Here is a 25,647-nt window from a genome sequence, read left to right on the forward strand (position 1 = left end):
CGTGAAGTTCACTGTTGCTCTATTAACTATTCCAGAAACAGTCTGTAGACTGAGACTGAAATATTAATTAGTGCTATTATATAACAATTTAGACCTCTCTAGCACTTCTTGTCTGAGAGGTTGATGGCCAAAGGAGTTTCCTTGTCTGAATGACACATTTTTGAAAATAAACAGTGAGTGTCAAGGCAGTCACCAAACAAGGACACAGTCATTTTAAAAGTATGCAAGGAGGGCTGCTACTTTCTTTCGCCATGCACAGCTTCAAGCACAGGAGCTTTCAAACACGCACCACAAGACCAGAAAACTCTTGTTGCTTCTTGTTTTATTTGACTACTATGCAAGTATTGGACTGAAGCCAAAGAATTCAGCCTCAGCACAGGCAGCACTCGTCAGCACCAAGCCTGGGGCAACCCTCTGGCTCTGAAGTTGTGTTTGGACCCTTGTGTCTAAGAGGAAAGTCATCCTTCAGCAACAGAGGCTTCTTATTCTGTCCTTTGTGACCTCTGAGATGAGCTGGCAGGGCAGCTCTGCCCTGTTGCCTTACCCTCTGATGGGGACATGGGAAGGGATGGGCAGCCACGGGGGCACTGAGGCTGGCACTCTGCTCTCTGTTACAGGCATATAGCTGGACTTGTGAGACCTTAGTGGACGTGTTCACTAGTATATACACCTTACTTAGGCTCTTGCTGTGGTTTTTGTTTCTTTGGACTGGTTTTTGAAGCATTATATTTCTCTTAAACTTCCTAGACTTTAGAAGTATTGCAAAGAACAATGCAGAATGCCATTAGCTGAAAAAGTCAATGCATTTTCCAACAGAAAAAGAAATCCTTCCGAATATTTAAGAAGAGTAATATTAAATGTTAGTATTTGCTTTACCTTAGCAATAGAATTTTTTTAAGTAGAATTAGATCAAAGAACTGTAGATTAATCAAATATTAATTTCCCTGCATGGAGGTAATGTCTTTTTGGATAAACACTGTGCCTGTCATTGATGTTTGAGAGTCTCTGGGATATTTATTCTTGAAAAGATGGCAGCAGAATGACTGGCACACTGGCTTGGCAAGCTAGGGCAGGAATGGGAGCCATCTCTTCCCTGCTGTTCAGGCTCTCTCTACTCACACCTGTGAAGCAATCCTGCCTCTCCTCTTTGCACAGCAAGGCAGAGGAGACTGGTCAGTCCCACTGCCAGTGCCCAGCCCTCTTTGGGAGGATAGATGGCAGTGATGCCAAATCTTTGCTCTTGAGTTTGAAGTATCTGCTTAGAGCCTCAGAGAAGACCATGCAGGCATACCTGGAGCAAAAAGCAGCACGTACAGACCTTGCAGGTGCTGTTAATGGTAATAACAGGTAATGAAGGCATCCAGTCTATAGCATTCATTTTAAATTTCTAGTACCTGGAATTATATTTCTCCATTTTATGACACTGCACAAGTCTCACATTGATGAGGAATAAAATTCATAAGGTGTAATGAGAACAGATTGCATCGCAGTAAAACCGTGTCCTAAGGGGTTTTGCATGGAGCAAAATCTTAATGAATAGTTGTGAACAAGAGCTGTCCTTCCCCCTGTCACGTTTAGGTGACTATATCTGCCCTGTCCTCTGTGAAGAGGCAGGTCCCAGGCAGTGCCAGCTGATGGCCCTGCCCTGGTCAGCCTCTGTGAGGTGGGGAGTGCGAGGAGAGCTCCACTGTACCATGGCATGGTGTGAGATTGCTGGCCTCAGGGCTGGAGAACAGGACACAGACAATAATGTCACTGCAGATGGATGTCCAGCTAGAGTTTTGGGAGCTCAAGACCCCCATGGTTCGGGATGGGGGTTGAGCCCTTGCTGCTGGGGCTTGAAGCCACTCCAGCAGTGCTGTCAGCTGCCAGGCCCCAGCTTGACACTGGTCTCACGGGAAGGGGCATGGAGGTGGCAGCATCATTCCTGAGCTCTGATTCTTAGAAATCACTAATTTCCTGTAATTCTTAGAAATCAGCACACACTAAGGGTGTATTCATACAAAATATTGGTATTTTAAAATGCAATGAAAAATTATTTGACTAGAGGGCATTTTCAGTATATTTCACTCAGATTTGCTGCCCTCCTGCTGATAAAAGTGGCAATGTTCTGTTTCCATATGATTAATTAAAGAAATAGCATCTTCTGCTGACTCAGTTGTTGATATGTGAGGATAGAATGAAAACTCATGCCCCTCTGTCTGTTGAAAAAAAAACAACAAGAAAAAAAAAAAAGATGTTATGGCAAGGAACCTGAATAACAGAGAATATCTCCATCCCTTTTCCCTCTTCCAGGCTGTGACCAGTTCTTGGTAGCATTAATGTTAGGAACTTGGGTTTTGTTTACTGCTGAGTGGCTGCTGCTAGGTGTTGTTGAATTTTTTTCATCCCAAGGGCTTCACTTGTTCCAGTGCTCCTTGTACCATGTGGTTTTGGAGATTCAGACAGTCCTTCCGTAAACGGACTTTTTCTTGGCAAACAGGGGTATGATTTTTAGAAAAGTAAGCGAGGGCATCATCTCCAGAGATGAGTCAACAGCTGGGCAGCGTAGAGCAGAGGAGAAAAAGGTTTTCAGCAGCCCTGAATACTCTAAAACTCGCATTTTCGAACGTTTTCAACCATTTCTTCTTTGCTTTCTGAAGCCGCCCGGGGCAGCCCCTCCGTGCTTGGGTAAACTCCGGCCGGCCGGGGAGCTGCCGGGACAGGCTGGGGCTGTGCCGGGCTGGGGCAGGCAGGGCTGGGAAAGGCTGTGCGGGACTGGACCGGGACAGGCTGGGGCTGGGGCAGGCTGGGGCTGGGACAGGCTGTGCCGGGCTGGGGCAGGCAGGGCTGGGAAAGGCTGTGCGGGGCTGGGAAAGGCTGTGCGGGGCTGGGGCAGGCAGGGCTGGACCGGGCCGGGTTGGGGTTGGGATTGGGGCAGGCTGTGCGTGCTGGACCGGGCCAGGCTGGGGCCAGGGCAGGCTGTGCGGGGCTGGGGCTGGGGCTGTGTGCCGGGCTGGGGCAGGCTGCCTGTCCCGCTCCGCAGGCTCACTTCCACAGGCTGCGCTGGGAGCGATTGGCCCGCGCGGATCATGTGGGAGAGAGCCGGAATCCCGAGCTGTATGTAGTAGTTCTTGGCACTCCTTTTGCGTTTAAAGCGCTCGCTCCTCGCAGCTCCCTGGGGCTCAGAGCCTGCCTGCTCTCCTTGCCCGGGTTCCCATCGGGACGGCCGGGGCGAGCGGAGGCAGCGGCGATGTTGAAGCAGGTGCCCCGGGCCGCGGGCACCGCCTGTTTCTACCTGAACGCCGTGTCCCCCGAGGGCCAGGAGCTCTTCTGGCGCTGCGATCCGCCCGCCCGGCGCCCTCCCTACAGGACCAGCAGGATTCTCGCCCGTCACCAGCTGGTGACCAAAATTCAGCAAGGTGAGTTGCAGGCAGGAGCGCTCCGTAGCCCGGCGGTGGCGCGGGGTCTGCAGGTCTGCTCTTTCGTAAGAGAACAGGTTTGAATGCCTCATGTTTCACGCTCGTTTCCTGTCTCTATTCCAAATTAATCTGGCTGGAGACAGGGTTTGAAATAGTCATTCATACCTCTCTGTTTCCGCGCACACACACATGCACCGACCACCAGGAGACAAATGCTAGTGCATGATTAGCGATTTAACTAGGTTACCTTTTAATCATAAACTGCTCTGGTATCTTAGGTGCTGAACTTCGTCTTGTCCGACTGTCTGAGCAGTTGCTGGCACCAGTCCATCTGCTCTGATTGCTGCAGGTCAAACCTGCCCATGGTAACCCAGGAAAGAAGAATAGATGGTCACCCAATTAAAAAAGAATCAGAAGTCCAATGTGACTGGAAGAAGGCAGTTGGGATACCATCCTTTGGAAACAAGTGTGTGTAACTGTCAGGGCATTAGAAAATCTGTTACATATCCTTAAAAATAATTGCTGACTTGGCTTTCCAAGCTGCTTAAGCAGTTATCTAAGCAGTCATTACAAATGTATCGATTTGGCTTTTTCTGAATGTTTGTCTATGGCACTAAAGCTAAATGCAGATTGGCCCCAGAACAAATCCTTTGGTCTGTGCACGCAATTTAAAATCATCTTCACAATGGCTAATGCAAAGATAAAAACCCTAACCAACTGTACTGATTTTTCCAGATTAAAAAACAAATCAATACATAGTTTTATATTGATCATGGTTTTGTATAGAATCCGGTTTTCAAGAACACTGGTTTCCAAAGTGGATGTGGTCCCACATGCAGAAAAATGTCACGTCGGAAAAAAAAAAATTCCTGATGATAAAAGCCACTTTCTGGACAGCTTGCAAAAAGGTGTTTGATTCTGCTAACTGGGGGCAGGCATGGAGATAGCATCATTCACTTTCATATCTGTCAAATATCACAGCAATTGGTGTGAGGTTTTGACCAGCAGCAGTTAAATGGAGTGGCTATTTTTGTGTGTTGCTTTCCAGTAAGATTCTTTAGGTCTGTGGCTGTCAAACTCTGGCAGAAGTACAGAATATAGTGATGAAATTTTATTGCATTTATAAAGAAAACAATGCATAATTCTTTGGCTAGGTTTAAAAAGATGAAAAAGATAGTTTCTGTGGCAATTAGGAAAATGTAGTTGTTTGCAAGGCAGTCTCAGGAACTGGTCGTGTTTGAAGGATACTGGTCCTCACTGCAGCTCTGATTTCAGGAAGGATATTATGTCATTCTGTGTACCCAGTGTATGGCCTGGATTGAATGGAAAGTAAGGGTAATTTATTTCTCTACAGGTTTATTTCAAAATGTTTTGGGTGCAGTGCTAGTACCAACTTAGTGTTCAAACAGCATTAACTGAGGATGTGGTGGATTAACACACCTCTTCTACCTGTCATGGTGCTGTTTAACCTTCCCTCTTGTAGCCTGTAATCTGTCTGGGACAGCCAGGGCTGCCAAAGCCAGCCAGTGGTGATGAGACTTTGGAGAAGCTGCATGGTGGGGAGTTTCAAAGTTGTAACTTCTCTTCCTGCAGCTTGTTGCATGGATGGTCAGTCTGTGGTGAATGACCTCTGCTCCTCTTTCACAGCTTTCCAACTTGCTCTGCACAGAGCTGTGAAAATTATATTTGCATAGTACTTTGATCATGTGATGTATGTTACTTTCAGTATATGAAATATTTATGTATTTTGGGTCGCTCAGAATAAATACATCATTTGTGTTATTGATGTAAGCTGGGGACAGGATCCACTGTTGGTCAGGTGTCAGTTCATTAGCAGTAAGGAAATTATGTGTGCCGATAGATGCTGATGTGCATCTCTAAGCCCATATGTAGGCAGACACACATCTAGTGCAAATCCAAGGCACACATTTTTTTCTACAGTGCCACAAATAATGACTAATAATTTTGATACAAATAGTTGTATTAGCAATACCAAAAAATCTAAGCCTAGCTAATATGACTCAGTTTGAAACCTCCAGTTTATGGTCTGAATGAAAAACCTAGATCCATCAATCCCTCACAAAACCTTCACTGGTTCTGCTGGGTCAGCATGTCACCCTCTCTGCTTGCTTTGTTCAGGCTGTAAGCAGCGTGAGGGTACTAAATCAGTCCCCATCCTTTTCCCAGAGGGTACTGGAAGAGTACTCTAAAATGGGTGGAGTTACCAGGCTGTGCTTTTAGAGGTGAATGAGTTTTACCCCATTAACAAATGGGATTCCTAACTAGCAGAGTGCCACAGAGAAACGTATCAATAATATATTGGAAAGTAGATTAGGAGATGCAACATGAGAACCAAAACTTGCTTGCAGCCATTCAGCTGAGTAAAGCATGTAAATCATTCTTTAGTTGCTTGAATTTGTATATCTTTGAGTCATACATTTTAAGGCCATTAAGACAAAGTATTTGAGTATAGCTACCCCAATTCTTGTGTTAGCACCTCTCCAATCTAATAATTTGAATTGTAGCATATGTTTAGAAAAAGATCCAGGCTGCATTTTAAGATTGTTGGAATGGTGAATCCTGCCTTGTTAATTGCTTTGCTGAAAACAGGTCTGCCACATGTTTAAGTGCTAAGCTGCCCTGGGGCTTGTTTGAATACCTGCTCTCTGCTGCCTACCCAGTTATTTTTCACTTGCTGGTTTTCAGACTGGAGGCACCTGAAGTAGGATTGTTATATCTGGGAAATTTTTTCCTTAGTGAAAGGAATGTTTTACAAAATTAGTACATATCCAATTTGTAATGTGTAAAGCAGTCAAAGCTTCCATTCCTGGTCAGTAATGCAGTGTGATAAAAAGTGTTGCATATACTGCTAGCTTTTCAGTCATTAGCTGCACATACTGTTCTAAACTATGCTAATTTACGCTGTCATATCACAATACAAGTTTTCTTCCTCCCTGAAAAACACATTTGCTGAAGACTATTTCCTTTGTATTTTCCTTTGGTGTTAGTTAAAAATAAACTAAATGAGTCATTAGAGGAATTATACTATTTAATCATTTCTAAAAAGAAAATCACCACAAGGGAAATGACAGGAACCAGACTGTTATTTCAATCAGATCATACTTTGAAAGTCCTAAATATTTAGTTCGTGTACACCACCAATTCCTTCAGGCACAATTATGAGGTGGCCTGTGGATGTGAGTGGTAATTATCTGTGTGATATTAAGCAGGTAATTTCAAGATGTGATCTTTTTGATAATTCTCTTTCCCCCATAAGGCCGTTAGTTTCCACACTGAAGGGGACGCATGCCTCAACGTAAAGGAACAGGGTGTAGCATGCTTGGTCTGAGGTATTTATTCAAACTCTGTATGCAGTAACTGTATGAGGATTCATTAGCTATTACTCATGTTTTCTTTAAATAAATAAGGTGGTGACTTTCAAGAATTTATATTACATGAGTCACAAAGTTGTTATTTCTTTTGCAGTACATGGCTAAACTCAGTGCAGAACAGAAAATATAAAAAGTAGCTGTAGGTAAAAAGTAATAAAGAATTAAGGCCATACCCTGAAAATGTTAAATTGGACTGTGCAGTACAGGTAGAGTGTAAGTCAAGGTGAATGAAGCCACATCTGCCCCAGCATAGACAGGCTGGTAGAGAAATTTTCCCTTGCATCTACAGTGAAATTAGATTCTTGGCTTGAATGTTCAGTAAGACAATAATGAAGAAACAAATGAAAATAAGACAGATTCCTATTCTCAGTGAGCAAATTCCTGCCCACAGTGTGTAATGTCCTGTGATTTGTCTCAGTTTATGTCCACAGGCAAGAACAGTTGAGGAAAATTGTTCAATGAAGCGATATTAAATCAGACTTCCAACTTTTCAAGGCAAACTCTCCATTCAATGCTCAGCAGATGTTTTATACTCTTACGTTTTGTAATTTCAGTTTTGATCTTGTATGTCTACTGTTACCTTTGGTCTCCTGTATTTGTCTGGTTTGAGTGAGTTTCAGAAGTGCAAACAAATGCACTTTTCTGTCTTATAGTCTTCCCTTTGTAATTAGTTCAAGGTGTTTAATTCTTCTGTTTTTCTAAACATCAGTAGAATTTGTGAAAAGTGTTACAGAGGTATACAAGTGACTTGGGAAAAAATTATGTAATTCAAGTGACTTAAATTTCAATGATTACTGTACCATAAGAGATAATATGCTCTTGTATTCAAAAGGAGAACAGGGAAGTCATGAAGGTAAAAATGCTGCAGTCATATGTTGCATTAAAAAAGCCCACATAAAATTCCTGGTATGCACACAGGTGGATTACAGGATGGGAAATGGGATACAATTCAAAAACTAAAGAGTGTGAGTTTGGTCAGACATACAAAGAAGACAACATTTCAGGCAACCTGAACCATAGCCTTTCTTGTGTTCTGGATGCTGGCCACTTTACCTGCACATGTTTAAACCTCTCTGACTGAACACAGGAAAGTGAAAGATTAACCAACAAGACTCAGCCTTAGTGGTAATGATACAAACACCCTCACTTATGTCATCTCTGAGCAGTGCTGGAGGTCTACTCCCTCTTGAGCCTGCAGGCTGGGAGGTCAGGGCAGCAACACCTTGTAGACATTTTTCAGCCCCCAGTGCCTTCTCTTGTGGTGCTTCTGTCTACGCTCCAGCCCAGGCACACAGGAGAGGACAGAACTGGGGCTGGGGTTGCCCAGAGCACCAGGAGGAGCATGCTGCTTTGCAGACCTCAGCTGGGACATGGTCCACCCCACCCCACTGTCAGATATGTGTGGGGCAGGTGTGTGCTCACAGCAGAATCATCTTTGGGTTGGTTGTTTCATGCAGTCTTTAAGGTCCCGTAGAAACTGAGACCATATGTCACCTGAAGCTTCTTCATGTCTTTCCTTCCTTATACACTCTTTCCTCAAGTCCTTAGACCTAGACACAAAGAAAATAGACTTCTTCAGTTAAATAATAGGATTTTTTGTTTAAATACTTTTATTACGTACTTGTACTCTGAAATGGTTGAAGTATTTGTGTGAAACTTTAACACAAAAAATGTGAGCATCCTTAGAGGTATTTATAAGCTCAGAGTGGCCTGAGATGTGTTTATATTAAAAACAATATTGGTGTGTAAGAGTGCAGTCCATCTAATTAAAGTTTTTAAAAGTTGTTCTTCATAAACAACAGGACATTTAAAAGAGAGAAACCTTCACTGGAGCCACTATCTGGCAAAAAGAGTCAAATATGTAACTAGAAGTGGCCTATGTGGTACTGGAGATTGGATTCAATAATAGTGGCTATTTCTGGTCTTAAAGCTTCACAGCATGAAATGTCAAAAACACTTCAGCTGACACATGCAGGTTGGACACCAAGAAGTAAATCTTGGCTCTTCTTATAAGTTAGGAGACTTTTACTCTGCATTTCACTGAAAACAGGATTTCAGCCAAGGTGAAATCTTAACTTCAGGCTTTCTTGTTTTGAAATTGTGAAATGAACAAATGAACAGCTGTAGTTGTGCTATATATCTTCTGCATTGATCATGGAGGAGACTGAATTTCATATTAACCCTATCGTATTAGTAGAGACAGTAATATTAAAAGACATTTAAGCCAATAAATGCAAGATTTATGCTCAATAAATTAATCACTAGAGAAATAATAATCAGAAGGGAAATTAGTTTAAATTTAGAAGAAGTGATAAGTCACTGTGGCATATAAAATGCTACATAACAGAAGTAAAATGGAAATTACTCACAAAAGTTGATTAATTAAGAGAATATGTACATAGCATTTTTGTTATTCAGTTTCTTATATCCGTATTTATACAGAAATCCCTGGAAATAAAGTGCAGTATTTGTATCATGAGCACTGTGAATGTTAATTTTAAAAAAATCTGCAGTTTTAGGTTCCAAACGGATACTATTATTTCTTGGCAATAGATAGTTATGTACTTTTTATTCCTGTGCAAGCTGTGTAGTCATTGATAGCATCTTGGCCTCACTCATTTTTTTTATCTTACTCCTATCATATGATATTCTCAGACGCTTAATTGCACTTAAACAAATATATGAGCTGTTTCATATAGGACATCACATATGTTTGGACTAGTGCCTAAGGGACTGAGCAAACAGGACCCTTGTTACTAGGTTATCAAACAATTCTCGGTAGTTGAGTTTGTTACACCTTTTAATAGCTGCTTTTGAGGGTAAAAATTCATCCTTTTTGAGTATGAGTTGCATGTCCTGTGAGTTTGATCCAGGAACTTGTGTCATTTCTTATTTATATTAACTTTAAAGATATTTAAATGTGAGCAAGTGAGAAACCCCTCATCTTTGTGCCTTGTGGTGCACTTTTTGCTTAAAAATCTGAGGAGTTTTTCCCTTTCAGATTCAGTTTAATGGGTCAGAGAACACCATAACATGGTGGGAGAGAGGGCTCAAGCACCTTGAGCTGGACTATTTAGAAGCTGTTGAAGAGTAGACAGTATGATTCAGAGGGCTTGTGAGTATTATTGCTTAGCTGAAAAGGATGTGTGTGACTCAGTTTGAAAACATCTTGTGGGTTTTTGCTTCTTATTTGTTACAGGACCGAGTTTAATTCAACAGGGAGAAAACAATCACTCCATAGCAGTTCAGAACACATGGGATTTTGACTAATACAGACACAGAGATGAACAAAAGTTTCTGTCCTTGTGATAAGTTAGGTAAACTTGACAAAGTAAATTGGTTTAAAATAATGGGCTGTGCACTACATCTTAAGTAAATAACATCTGCCAGGCATGGAAACTGCCTGCCTGGAACATACCAGACGTTTTGCTTTCCAATCAAAGCCCTTTGCCAAAGAAGGACTCAGCCCTGCTACTTACTCAGATGAACCTTCCCCTAAGCTAAAGGAGCAAAATAATACATCCTAATAATGTCAACTGGTATTGTTTTAATGAGACAGGTGTTACAGACTTTTGGCAATAGTTGTGCTCTCTTTTAACTGGATTGTGGTTGGAGGAAGGTCTGTTTGTGTGAGCAAAGTTTTCAGGATTTGGTACCAAAATTTCTGTATATTTATTGTCATCTCTTTCCTTTAGTTCCAATGGCCTAGAGGGTATCTGATTTTTTCCCCCTTAATGTGTCATTAGTGTCTTTCATGGTTTGTTTATTTTATTGATTTTGTTGTGCTTGTTTCTAGTCCTTCACCACTTGAATGGTTTAGGAATATGGATAAAAGCAGTAAATTCAAATCAAAAATCTCTAATTTAATTCTAGCTTTTATCCTCTTTAGTCGCAAACACACACCTACTGGCATCCAGTGCCCACCAGACCTGCCATTTTCTGGGAGATTTCTCAGCTTCCTTCCTGCAATCATTTGCAGAAAAATACAGCACCCTTGGCTTTAAGAAAAGGCAACACAGCTCTTGCTGCTGAATGGATTGGGAAGTGAGGATGGTGGTACGGCTTTTACTCCTGTGTAACACTTCTCTGCAAGGAACTGCTGCTTCTCCAAACCCCCCAGTACATGCTGAACCATGTGGTTTTCCCCTAGATCTCTTGACAACTCTTCCCCCTTCCTTAATGCCTGTATCCTTTGGGCCAGTTACTTCAATGTGCATTTATCCACATTATTATCCAGAAACTCCTGCTTGCAGATACTAGGTGTTAACACATCACATCCTGTGTTGGTACAGCAGTAAAATGTCCCTCTGAGTCTGAGTGGGCATATCTGTGCTGCTAAATAAAAGAGATGGGAAGTGAGCTTGAAGTACCCCCTGGGCTGCTGAGCAGATTCTCTAGCTCTGTTTTGGGCTTCTCCAGCTGGCTCAGCTCAGACTAAGACTCAGAGAGGAGCCAGTCATAGGTACTGAAGACATGAGCTGAGTGACGTCACTTGACCAAAAAACATGAATCAGTCTGTGTTTCATTTAGCAGTGTAATTGTAACCCCTCTTGCTGCTGCCACAGAAGGTGCAAAATGAGGAAAAACCTTGCTCAAAAGGTCTAAAGATCCAATATTAAAGTTTCTGTAATATTATCCCCCAAAAGAGGTAATACAATTTTTAATGCTTGAAGTTTCTGATGAAAATATGCAAAAGTAAATGCATCCTGTCATGGAGTGCCCTTTCATTCCTGCAAAAATTCAGAAATAAATTCTGTTTAAAAGCCAAGTACTTAAGTAATTTTCATTATATCATACAAACAGACAGTTCATATTAGGTAACCACAACCCCATCCTTCTCCTTTTGAAATCTGTGTAAGGTCAGAACTTGCAAAAACCATTCTAAATAATTAGATCATATTGCTGATCGCAATAACTGCAGCATCATTGAGTGTCCTTCCAAAGGACCCAGGATTTGAAATGGGACCAAAGACATAAGATGACTCTAGATTTGAGGAGGAAGCAGTATGTCTGACAACACTCAGATGGCACAAGGGTGCCATCTTTCACTCGTGTGAAAGGCACAGTCCTTTTCCATCATTTCAGCTTCAGGAAGCACAGAATGTTTTATTTTCCCTAGTCCCCAACTGATATGGGAGTGGGAGTCTGGACAGGGCAAGACTCTCAAAGCCACACAATGTGGCTTTTTCATAATATATTTGGCTAACTTTAATGTTCTGCAGCATGAATCTAAGTTTTGTGTCTTTAATTGCATCTGATGGCGGCAGCTGAGTATCTAATCATTTTGTAACTTCAGAGGTAATGGCTTTCTCTTCCTGCAAACATTTATCTGAAAGGGATAATGTAAAATCCAAAAGCTAGTGCTTGGCACAGAGGGTGAGGCAGTAAGTCCTTGCCTTTACATTTTTTTCCTTTTTCTTTTCATTTTTACAGCTATATCTATATGTATTTCTGAGGACATTTTAAAACTGCCATCCTGTCAGCTTCACTTCGTTAAAAGTGTGGCAGTCTGCCTAGGTCTTATCCAGAGTTGAGAGGAGTTTTCTTGTCTCTTAAATTCAGCAATATCTGTCTTAAAAGTTCCTTCCAAATCAAAAGACTGAGATATCAGAATACTTTTTCCAAAACTTTATCATTCGAGCTGCTGATTCTGCATTAAAACCCCTTGCCAAAACCTGAGCCATGGTAGCAAAAGCTGCATTTCATACTACTGCCTGTGTGCTGTAGCCTGGATCAAATAATACAGGCGCTGATTCAAGGCCAGGACTGCTCTATCTTCATCCAGGGCTTCATGCTGAAAGCTGGAGCTGTCTTCATTGTGGTGATGCCTGATCAGACGTGGCATCAGTGGTGCTACCTGGGGAGATGTGTGGCTGCAGTTCAGCCCTGAGGCCATCCCTCCCCAGAGCTCACAGCTCTGACATCCTTCTTGAAAGGCCATGGGTGCCAGCAGTAGGCAAAGGGGTGTCCTTGCACGTGGGGCAATTGTCAGTTCAGACTAAGAAAGTTCTGTTTACCAGCAGCTTCTGAAGGAAGGAACAGATTTCCGGTGACATTTTAATTCCCTTTTATGCAGAGCTATTTTTAGACAGTGCTGCTGCCAGTCATATCAAATTCTTTGTGTCTTTTGAATTTTCACTGAACTGCATAATAAGCGTTTCAGCTCCCTGGCGCATAATGGCAGTGTTATTTGCTGAAAGACTTATTATTTCAAGTGGCCTCTATCTGAAGATCAATTCATTAGTTCTGGCCTCTGAAGTTTAAAAGGAAACAATTGCAATTGCTGAAGAAAAAATTAAATTACATTTTGTTTCAGTAATACTTATTTTCTCTAATGTTGGGTACTGAATGTCTATTTTAAGGCTGACAAAGCAGATGTAATCTGACCTCTGACATCCACAGCTTGTCAAGATGGGAGAGAGAACTGGACTATCACTAAGGGAAATTTAGTTCCTTTTATGTTATTTAGTTCATCTTTTTAGTCGGAGAGTGCAAACCAGTTTCCACCAGTTTCCAGATGCTCATGGAAAGCCACCAGCAATGAGAACTGCAAGGAGAGGTCATTTAGGTTACTCAGCTAAGTTTACTCAGCTAAGTAATTATATGTTACTCAGAAGTATTTCAGACCATTGAAGTTGCATTGTTCTAGAAAGTTGTGTTTTGGACCATTTCCGTGGAAGACTTTGGTTCAGAAAGTTGCTGTATTGCTGTTGGACTCTCATTGGGCACAGAGCCTAAAAGTGGTTGTACAAGCAGGAAGACAGTTTTCATCTGCCACCAGGTGAAAACTGTGGTCTAAAGTCCTGGAAAATCCCCCATCTTTGTGTCTTCAGTGAGGATTAGTACAGAGCTATCGGCATTTTCATGGTAGCTCTGCAGAGCCACTGACTCCCACACTGACAAGGATTTTTACAGCTCCATGCTGCCTGTGAATGCTTCTAAGAACAAAAAATTTTCAAAAAAAACTGCCAAGACCAATAGAGAGAACTTTTACAATGCAATCTGAATACATATAGTACACAGAATTTTAAGGATAAGGACACAAGTAGTTGAGTGAGTAGCTTTTCTTGTTCAGCAAAACATTTCTGTTACCAGAATGCTTTCTTCCTCCTGAGCACCTGAAGCTGACAGTTAAAAAATTTCTGGTTGAAACTATAGCTTGCTTTTTAGAAAACTTATGAAAACCCAAAACTGTAGAATAATTGTCTTAAGTGAATATTCAATAGACATACCCACAATCCATTTAAAGTGAATCAAAAAAGTGCCACTCATTTTTTAAAGTATTCCTTATTGACTCTGTAGCAGCTGGGAAACTATAGCAAGTTTTAATTATCTTCAGAAAACAAAAAGCTCCCACCAACACATGCTGGTTTTTATCAGCAGCTGTTTTATGCTGACATACTCTTTCAGCATATATGGGGCTCAGCTGTCCTAAATAACCATTGTAAAATGTAAAATAGATTTATAGTGATGTTAATTTCTTGTTAGATATTTAACTACTGATGTAATTCATACTGAATTTAGGTCTGCTTCTTTTTTTAAGTTATAAGAAAATTATTTAAAACCAGGATTAATATTTAAGAGATGCAAATAACTTGTACCAGAAGTTTAAAATATTGAACTGTGGTGCATTTTTAACAATCCCCTAAAAATAATCAGATTGCCTGTTGTCATGGTTTTAGTATTTATGTAAGTGTAAAATTTGACTTCGTGCCTTTGAGTAACAATTACTGCAACTTTCTAGCAATGGAAAAGTTACAAATTAATTTGCCAATTTAAGCAAAAATCTTTATATGTTATCCTTTTATTAGTGGAAGTGGACATCTTTATAACAGTGGCAGTTGTCAAATCAGATGCTGCAATATTTTTTATTGCATGATTTAGCAGAATTTGGTTTTTTAATGGCACTAGTGTACTCTTCAGTCTGAGCTACCAATAAATACATATGACATTTATGCTTCAGAAATGTTTAGAAAGACACATAGGTATGGTAGATTTTTTTTTCAATGTGTCTTTGGCCTGCATCTTCTTTAAAATGGAAAATTTGTGATTAGCTTGATTTTCCATTACCCTATATTCTCTGTGATCTATTTTAATTTTGCACTGAAAAAGTACAAAATATGTCAGTCAATCTGTAAAATGCCTTGATGGCACCAAGGTAATTTTAGACCATTTCTTGTTCACATGAGAGATTGACAGAGATTTTATGGTTTCCATTCTGAGGCTTAACCTGGAGGGAAATGTTACATTCAGCAGACTGGACTCTTGACATTTTAAGAAGTCCTTTAATATGGATTAAAAATATGCATGAGACTCCACATAGTTATATTTCACTGAAATGACTATTGACTTTTGGACTTGAGTTTTCACCCAGTCTGTTTTTAATCAAACTGCAATCTACTGAAATACAGTTCAGGTTCTAGTTTTAAGTAGGACTCAGGTGACATTCACTCAGGCTGTGTCCGTGTGGATACACAACAACTTCACACCAGCTGGCTAGGGCACAATATTCCTTTGCTGTCTTAGAGACCCAGAGTTCAGATTCCCCAGCAGAGAAAGACACTGTGCTTAAACAAAATATCTCAAGTTTGCATAAAAATAATACATGCAGGAGCATCACAGTAGCACCACTAAGTGGAAGAAATAATCCTGGTTGAAGTCTCACGTTCAGAAACCATGATATATTTGATATGTCCGCTTCACTGAAACATCCTAAAACCTTCCAAAACTTCAATGTACAAGAACTGCCCAGGCAACAAGAGAACTTTAGAGAATCACAGAATAATTTAGGTTGGAAGAGACATTGAGGGGTTGTCCAGTCCAGCTCCTGCTCAGAGCAGAGACAGCTGGATCAGATTGCTGAGGACCTTGTCAGGTTTAGTTCTGAGTTCTCCAAGACTGATATGAAACTTCCACATGTGCTCTGGGGAACTTCTGATGTTATGTGTTATTCACCATCTTCATGATGAATGGTGAATTTTCTTTTCTCTTGTGTCTAATTGGATTTAAAATTCTGAAACCTTGTTTCTGTTGTCTTTCATCCTATAGTTGTGTATCTCTAAAAAGACCCTGGCTTCACTTTCCTGTTAAGTAGATGAAGCCATCAATTATCTCTCCTAGCCTTTTCTTCGTAAACTTAACAAACCCAGCTCTGCTAGTCTTTCTTTCTATGTCAAGTGCTTCAGCCTTCTGCAGGGCTTGGTGTGATATGTCAATGATATCCTTGTGCTGGGGAACCCCAAAATGAATGGAGTATCCTGTAGTTTCACAGGTGTGGATAACAAAAATGCAATCATGTAGCTTAATCTGCTGTCTACATTCTTCCTAATGCACTAGCCTAGTGTGAGGGTGGTATCATTGGCCAAAAGAGCAAATTCATGTTCAATTTGTTGCCAACAGAGCCCTGAAGGACTTTTCTGCGAGGGCTGCCAGTCGGGTTAGTCCCAGTCTGTCTGGTTGCAGAGGGTTATTCCATCCCAGCTGCAGGACTTATGTGGAATGGGTGAGGTTCCTGTCAGCCAATTCCTCCAGCCTGTCAAGATCACTTTGAAGAACAGCTCTCCAGCATCTCAACCACTCCTCCATGGTCTGGTATCATCCACAAATTTCATATGCTGGGAAAATTTCATCATCCAGGTTGTTATTAAAGACATTAAACACTATCAGCCCAGTATCATTGCCTCAGGGATGCCAACAGTAACCAACAACCAGACTTGGTATTGCTTTGTATTGCTTTGTATTGGACTTTGTATTGCTGAGTACAAACTGCGAGACCAGCAATCCAGTCATTTGTCTCAATTACATTTGTCATCCACATAATCTATCATTGACTTACCTGGTTTGGCTGTAAGGATGAGGTGGGAGACGGAGTTAAAGACAAGCCTCCTTGTTCTGTTTCCTTGCCTAACTATAGTCCCTAACAGCCCATGGGTTATGGTGTGTCTGTGAATGACCCAATTCAAGATTTTACCCTATGGCATAAGCAACAGTAAGCCTTTCTCACTTGTAACTTCTGTCAGCTTCAATTTTATATAAATTAATAACTATACATTAGCATGTATAGATAATTGAATCAGGACCTCCAATTTCATTGATCTGTGCCATAAGCACTATGCTGCAAAGTCAGTCTCAGTAGACCTTCCAGTTCTGCAGGATACATGGTCTAGGATCCATAATTCATTGAATGAAACTAACCTGTAGTTCTACAGTCTTTAAAAAGAAAATAGGATGAAAGCAGAGAAAAATAAACTGACTTTGTTGATTTGTTATTTGTGATTTGTCTTGGTGAACTGTTAATGTGTAGTCATTCAAGTCCAATGAGTTGATGCCATTTGAATTAAGTTGTTTTATCCCAGCCTGAGGAGCTGCAGATTAGTCTCAGAAAATTTGGAGCAAAGAAGAGATACAGGGTGAGATAAGAGGGGAGTAGCAGGTCTGCTCCACCCTTCCCAGTATCTTCATTTCCAATGTACAGGTTGAGGTGAGGCCACATCTGCAGAGCAACTGAACAAGCCACAACAGAGATCAACTATAAAGCAAATGAGGGGTAAGGAGACAGACAAGGTAGGTAGGTCAGTGTTGTCACTAATGCAGGAGATAGAGGAGTCCACCAAAAATACCCAGAGATGCTGAATCAGAAGTTGTTTTTCACCCTAGCTTCTGAGTCTTAATCTTGCCCCAGGCAATGGATAGCTGTATTTAAACTGCCATTATCCATCCAGGATTACAAATATGACTCAGGTAAAGGAGGGCAAGTAAATGCAGGTCTACTGCAGGGATGTACACATAAGAAAATGAATATACACAGGTTTTTAGTCCTATGAAGACAGAAGAGTTTGGAGCTAAAAACAGGCATCTAGTTGTTATTATTATCTACTTTTTTTATATCCACTGTCCTGAGTCCTATCAGTAGAGGAAGCAAAAACATCCCAGAAAACAAACATATTTTAAAAATTGCTTACTCTTTCTAGGAAACATTTAAAAGGCCAAAGACTATCACAGATATCTTTATACAACCTTTATAACTGGACTGTAGGAACTAGCTTAGCCAGATAAGTAGTTTTATTTGCTTTAATAATAAAGTAAATCACTCACTAAAAAAAAGCGTACCTCTGAAGTATTGGCTTTAAAATATTTTGACCTTAAGAAGCCTGAAGGACTTTAATATTATCAGGAGTCCACTGTGATTCTGTATCTGGAAAACCTAAAAAACTTTACTAGTCTCTTCTTAATTGGTATGTTTTGTACCACATCAAAAACTGTAAAAAGTTCCCACTGGCTAGCAGAAATAATAAAGCTTACCAATTTTTATAAATGGTGCTTTTGAAGTAAAGCATGATCTTACAGATGCATTTTTTTGGATCTCCCTGACCCTCTCCTCAGACCATTTGAAACCTTTGAGGTAAGCAGAAGTGACAAGTGTTCAGCAGCCTTAGAAAACTCTGGTAGCATCTGTGTAAATTGGAATCTGTAGCTGCTTCTGCAATTTGAAAATCAGAAGATGGACACAGCAAAGCTCAGAGATTTTGATGGAGTACAGGTGGCAGCAGAGCAGTGAAACCAGAGTTGCAGTTTCAGAGTCCCCAACACTGTGTTCAAGTACATTAGATCACACTGCCTTGCCAGAATAGAAAGACACACAAAAGGCATACTGTCACTAAAATACTACTATCCTAATAAATACTAAAATTTATTTAATGGGACCTTTCACCTACAGCTCTTTCCAAAGGAATTGGCAAGGGTACAGGCATGGCAGTAGCAAGATGACATATGTGGCACCAGTGAGGTGCATAACATCTCTGCACATCAGAGAGAAGGTATCAGTCAGGGCCAGTAGCTGGCATGGAGCACCTGGGGGGAAATCCTTGACCTTATATAAAAACTACACAACATAACATCTCTTATAACTGAACTGAAACTCTAACCTAAGTTATCTCCATTGAGGGAAGACCTGAATGAATTTTCTTGTGCTGGCAACAGCTGGGCAACAGTCTCAGAGTGAGTGGGGCAAGGTCTGGGGCTGGTTTCTGCAGCATTGGCTGTAACCTGTGTTGGTCTGGAGAAATGAGCAGCTCACTGCTCAGCCCCAGCTCTGGGCAGTGTCAGTGGATGTGTAACCCAGCTGAAATGCACATTCTTGCCCAAAGGACTGGTTTTGGTCCCTGCCGCTTCCCTCCTTTGGATCGAGGCTGGGAAAAGTGTGTTTACAGGAGGGCTTGTTCAGATCATTGGCCCAAAAAATTGTGCTTGTGTGGTTTTATTACAAGGTAGGTGGTAAGAATGTGTAGTGAGGAATGGGACAGCTCTGTTTAATGTCAATCAGCAGTGTTACTGAATTAAAAGCAAAGACTGTAGCTGCACAAGCAATGCAGAGAAAGGCAAAAAAGCAGCTGGGTGTATTGGATTTGTTTGCACATTTCTAATGTGTCCTTATGTCATAACTCAGCAGAATGATATTAAATAGACATTTCAGAGTATCTTATTGGAAATCTAATTAAAATATGGCAAGGTTATGCACAGAACATATTTTAAACTGTTGTTCACATTTGTTTACAAGAATTCTGGATAAAACCCCTTTTCCCCTTGCCTGGATTGTACTGCCTTTGTTATCTGTGGTCCACTGATGTTTGCAGCTCTCTTGATTACTATTGGAAAGCAGTTATTAAACAGGGTGTTTCATTCTTAACAAAAGTTCTTTAGAAACTGGCAGGGCTAAAGGATTTAAAGGTCTCATTCTGAAATGCAGATCATATCTTTTTATTAAGAATTTCTTTGTGGATATTGGAAATGTAAAGTTGACATTTCAAGAGAGATCAGCACAAGCAAAGCACACAGTGCTTAGGAAGAGAAAAGCCAGATTCTTCTGGCATTATTCATAAAGAGAAATATTGGGACCTCATGTGAATCAGCAGGTAGGAGGCTGCAATGTGCTAGCAATATCATAGTGTTCTTTGAACATGTTTGGGAAATGCAGAGGTTTAGAACAGGTCTAAGCTCTTTATTTAATTGCTTATCTATCTACTAGTATGATTTTTCTGCTCTATTTGCTTTACTTTCTTGCCTTATCACTCTCTACCATAAGAAATAGCAACACAGATTTTGGCCCTATGTTTTGCATCTGCCTACAGAGATAACTTTCCATAACTGCCATTTTCATTTTGGTATTTTCCCCTTCCTTATCACACTATGCACATGCTCCCTCTTCCAAATCTGCTAAGAAAGTATGCTAGCAATGTGCCTTTACATGTTTGACAGAACTCTAGCGTGCATAAGATCACTGATCATTAAAAAAAAGGCTGTGTAAACAAAAATCTTCATTTTTCTTTTTTTTTACTTTATGGACTTTTTTTTTTTCAGTATTTATGCACATCTTAATTTGGCTGCACAGTCTGCTTGTATAGTTGCCCCTTTGACCCTTTCTTCTTTTCCATACTCTGTAAACAAAATGGAAATAAAAATATGCCTTTAAGCTCATAATTTTTAAAAAATCACAGATTTGGGATGTTTTTATTATATATCAACTGTAGTTAAAAATACAAGTTTTATATTTGGGGGCCTTTGTTGCTGCACATTTACAGATCAGAGAGATGAACACTCGTCTGCAGACACAGTCATGAGCAAAAATAGCATGTTCCCAAGTGGTATCATTTGGGGAGGCTGTAGTACAAATTCCCTGGCAGCTGGAAAACAGGACAGAGTGCAAGGCAGCACTAGCAGAGCTTCTGTGATAGAGGGGAACTCATCATGGCCCTCTAGAAGTCCCCTTGGGGGCCATGTGCTATTCTTGACAACCGCCTGACCCTACAGGGACACTACCAGACTGGAATCAGGAAAATTTCCTAATTTTGTAGTGTTACAGTGATTTACTTCATTCAAGCTGTTGTCAGATCTTTTTCCTTTAGACGAGTGTGGTTTCTTGTCTATAGCTTGTTCAAGAATGGACCGTACCCACAGGAGTGTGGCTGCTTGGGAACCCCACACCGCCACGTCACACATTTGAGTGCGTCCTCCCATAACTTTAGTTATTTAGGCACGGCAGAATTTAGGCACATGTAGAATTAAAGCTCACTGAAGGTAGACTGAATTAAGGATTCTAGTCTACCCCGTGTATCTTCTAAGACCCTTGCAATACAGCACAATTCAGTTATACAAACACATAATATATGCTCAATATGCCCTAAATAACTCTGCCATGTGCCATGGAGAAGATGAAACTCACCTATGCAAGAAACTCTGTACTGCTGACTTCACCCATGAAAATTTTGGGAGCGCTCCAGCAACAGTCAATCACCTGTCTCCTGCAAGGTTTATTGCCAGTTCCACCTGTGAATGTCCCAGCTCAGACCATGTAGGCAAGCTCTGCCCAAGGACAGCATTGCAGGCAGTGTACCACAGCAGGCTCTTAGCGCCTTAGACCCTTCAGTAAATCGTGTGACAGCCTATTGTGGGGCACTGTGGCTGTCTCTGCTAAGCTTCTGGGTAGCACAGTAACTGAAGGATCTTTGGCTGTGCTCACTCTCCCTTAGTTTTGTTATAGCTACAGCCAGGTGCACAGCCAGTGCACAGAGATGGATTGTTTGTTCCGCAGTGGGTTGGGCCATCCTTGCAACATGGTGTGGATCCAGTCTAGGAGGTATTTGTGGGGTATTACAAAATGGCTTGTGACCCAAGACAGGAATGGTGAGATCATGAGCACTGGGGGACCGCTGGGACAGCAGCTGTTGCCTGTTGCAATCCCTGTGGCACAGCTGCATGCAGACAGGAATGTCTGGCACGGAGGGAGTGCACCAGTGAGGGGATTACACGCTCATGGAGATTAAGGCAACCATCGAGTAGTTTTGCATAAGGCTCTTGAGGTTAGCCAGAGGCAACCATGCAGATGCAAGTTTTGAACACCATCCCAGCCCAGAAGTTAGGTGCCATCACTGAACTGTCACAGGCTCAAAGAGTGGCTGCCTTGGTGTTAGAAGTCAATAAGCAGTTACACTGTGGAGATTTGACAGAAGTCCCAGGTATGATGAACTAGTGGCAAGTATGTAAGATGCTATTTGCCTCAAGAAGAGTTACTTTAGGTGAATTGGGCTGATGGTGGCAATATTTGCTTGAGGAGTACATCAGCAGAAAGGATTGCAGATGTAAGGTGGCCCCAAAAGCAGGTAGCTGAGGTTCTGCTGACAGTGTGTATGGTGCTGACATGCCCAGGAAGTCTGGCATTTACCTGCTTGAGGAGAAGGAATCTCCTCTTGCTGTGAAGAGAATAATACTTTTCTCAGTGTCTTGTGCCTTCAGTTAGCTGCTGCTTTTGTGTATGGATCTGCATCATGGAAAATAGCAACCAGAGGAAGAAAATCCTATCACCGTTTTGGTTGGTGGAGAGCACATTTGTCTGACTGAAGGCTAGGTGGTGGTGCCTACAAAGGTGCCAGTGTGCCCAGTGTCTTCAAATGCACCCAGAAACTCCAGTTTTCCTCACTGCAGCCACTCAGTACTACTATAGCAGGGAGCGCAGTGCTGTGTGATGTCACCATTGTTTATTTTGACTCTGTTTATGTGACCCTGTGAGACTAAAATATGGTTAAAAGCTCTAGATATAGGCCTGTGCCTCTTCTTTCTTAGCTAAGCTCTCAGAAACTGGTATATTGATGGGTCATAACATTTAATTAAAAAGTAAGTAAGCATTAAAATACCAACATTCTAAGTGTCTTCATAACAATTAAGTGGTGTGGAATAGGCAAGAAAATTGGGAAGTGCAGTGTCCTTTGTAAGCTGAGCATCATGCAGTGAGCGATAATGGAAGAGGAGCCTCCAGCAGGGACACTGCCATCAAACACACAGTCTGTAGAGACAGGAATTCTGCATAAAAGCTTGTCCTAATTTGCCTGATCAAAGCTTCCTGTGAGATTCAAGTGCAGACCTTCTCCACCTAGGCTCTTTGTAGGACAGTGTGTGCTTGGTGGGGGGAGTGTTCAAGAGCCTATTCAACAAGTGCCAAGTGCGATTTGTTTAATGCCAAACCTGCTGTGTGAGGTTAGATGTATGTGCCAATGTCAAATATCTTAATCTGAGCCCTAAGTACTGATATAACTCTTTTCTCAGATGCACTGGCAAAGTTAGGCAGTGTATAAGTTCAACAAGGCTTGTGGCTTATGGTGTCTCCTTAATGAATATCATTGCATTGCATATTAACTGCCTCAGCAGTGTCCTTATTAAAAATTTAGCTTGCTATTTCTACAGTAAACAAGATGATGTTTGCTTTGCAATAGATAACACAAACTAGTTCTTGAACACCACCCCCAGCAAAGGCTTGTTTGTGGTGAGTTTGCATGTCAGGGTTCAGCTTTGTGCAGATTTTCTTTGGCTTAATAAGGATTGAATTTTTGCTGAAGCCTTTTCTTTAGTGAGCCACTAAGAGGCTCTCTTTCCATTACCCTGCTGCTTATATTCACAAAACCTGTAAGAGTTTAATACCTTTGAGCCATCTGTCTCTCTTTCAAATCAGCCAATTTGTTCAAAAGTTATTGGTGGAGGCAATAAGGAGCCTGACACAGAAAGGGGGACAGACCAAAAACACAAAGCCTGGCCATGTCAGAGGCATTTCCTTAGGAAATCAGTCTAAACATAGATTGCACCAAAAAAATCTTACAAAGCGTCTTTGTGGACTAGATCCCTTTCATATAAGTTTCTCCAAGTTTTGAATTAAAAATTGGCTTATAAAAATTAGGTAGAAGAGAATTTCACCCTATAAATGGGAGCTCTCTCCTATTTTTCAAATGCAGCACAAGAAAAAGCCCAAAACAAGGCCTGAGACCACAAAGTGGTATTTGTTCAAAAAGCACCTGCTCAGTTAGAGGAACTGTGTCCAGCTGTGGCAGTGGGATCTGCTCAGAAACCTGCACCTGATGGACATGGACATCTGACTTGCCTGTTCACAGACCTCTTCTGCGAGGCCATCATTTACATTTCGTGTTGTCATATCTGTCCAGGAGCTCTGGCATTACCTGTCGAGTTCAAATCTGCTCACACTAAGTAAGTCTTTTAAATCAGCCCATGTCAGCTCAGGGAACAGTGCTATTTGCATTGCAGCCAGAGTGCCATTGCTTCAGGCTTTCAATAGTCATTTGACAAAATAACTTCAGTGCTTCAAAAAGCTTACAGTAATGGCTCTAACCCTTATCTTTGTGCACTGTGTAGAGTTCCACCCAAACAAAGGAGGTTATGTTGAGCAACTGAGTGAGTCATTGTAGGTTCCAAACTCAGCATAGGCTTAGGAACATTTGGTTACAACAGATGGGAGGAGCACATGCTAAGAAAGATATAACTATAAGCAACTGAAAACATAGCTAGGCCAGAGGCAAATTATATGTACATATGGCTTCTGTATGAGTACATACAGAGTATTTCTTCCACACTCAGTAATTAAAAAAAAAAATTAAAATATTGCCTAGTGGGAAATTTAGGTTTCTCATGTTAAAAAAGTGATATATAATTTCATTGGATGGTAAAATGAGACTATCATGTAACATTTGTCTCCACTTTCCCTATAATAGGGATAAAATATTCTTAGGGCATAAATAGCAATGGACTTGAGTCATAACTGAATAGTTGCTCCATTATGTTACTGTACTGCAGCTTCATGACCATATGGAAAGCCCACACCCAGGGCTGACTAGGAATGCCGGATAATCCCACAAATCAGGTCAGCAAGTGCACTGGTAGTACTCCTGGGTATCTGAGAAACAGTCTGGTCCTGCGAAAAAATGAGAATTTTCATTGTGTGTGCTTGTCATATGGGCTGTGGCTACCATAGCAAATACCCCATATGTGGATCAAATATCCTGATCAGAGATTAAAGCAAGCTGGGACTTCTTTGCCACTGGCGCCCCATGTCAGGACCCTAAGGCATTAGGTGACACCCCAATATAGACTTTACCCTTTGGGCTCCTTACCTGTTTGTCACCTCTGTGCTTTCTTATTTACTAAATTATGGTACAACACAGTGGAACAGCTACAGTAAGACAGCCTTTCAGCATCAAATCCATTTTGTAATAGTTTCATGCCTGGAAATTCATTTAAGATCTTTATCACCACCCAGGCTGAATCAGGCCAGAGGCACTGGGTGCATTTACCCAAGTGTGGTGTCTCAGGCACAGGCAGCCCTCCAGACCAGGTATAAACAACATCTCTTACCTACCCCTGCAATGAGCAGGTGCTTCCATTCAGTGGCAACAGCTTAATAGGATTGCAAAAGCTGTACGTGCCAGTCATCCCATTGCAGGGTGATTTCTAATGACCTGCCTTTCTGTTGTGTCTCATTTGTGGAAGAAGCCGTCACACAGCTCATCAAAGTGAATTTAGCCCCATTTGTACTTGCCTGTCAACAGTCTAAGCTCTTGTTTAAGCATCACGCTTATCACAGCAAGGAGGTACCAAAGGTTATTGTTGTCCTGTCCTTTTTAATTATAGCTGGACAGTCCGTTAATAAATGGCGACAGAAGTAAACAAGTTTCAGAAGAGGAAATGAAGGATTGTATTATACTGGAGCTGCTACTTAGCATCCCACAAATCAGTCAGCTGCTAGCTATAACATGTTACTGCTGAGGAACTGCATTAGCAGTAGCCTTGTTTCGAAGGCTTTATATATATATATATATATATATATAGTCTTTGCTACCTTATTAATATTCACAGGATGAGAGAAATATAGCCATGAATATCCATCTAGCAATAGACCATTTCACAAAGATACAAAAGTATTGATTTCTATTTTTCAGTGTTCAGTGATGATTAATTTCTCCACGCCAATTGCCATAATTAAGTCAAGGCTCTTTCTCCTGAGCAGATGATAGCACACCACA

At 41.2% G+C, this 25,647-nt stretch overlaps 1 protein-coding gene across 4 annotated transcripts in view; it reads left to right on the forward strand.

The window, feature by feature from the left end:
• Positions 1-25,647, forward strand: part of STARD13 (StAR related lipid transfer domain containing 13) — a 246,924-nt gene that overhangs the window by 129,265 nt on the left and 92,012 nt on the right. The window contains exon 1 of one of the 4 annotated variants that reach the window (XM_039718247.1): positions 2,952-3,401. The exons of the other annotated variants lie outside the window; for them this stretch is intronic. Coding sequence (XP_039574181.1) covers positions 3,233-3,401 — 169 coding nt within the window. The 5' untranslated portion in view covers positions 2,952-3,232. Of the gene's footprint in view, positions 1-2,951; positions 3,402-25,647 lie in introns of those variants that run through there. 4 annotated transcript variants of the gene reach the window in all.

The sequence above is a fragment of the Passer montanus genome, unplaced genomic scaffold, assembly GCF_014805655.1.
Source record: "Passer montanus isolate IOZ18808 unplaced genomic scaffold, ASM1480565v1 scaffold4, whole genome shotgun sequence".
Taxonomy (NCBI): Eukaryota; Metazoa; Chordata; class Aves; order Passeriformes; family Passeridae; genus Passer; species Passer montanus.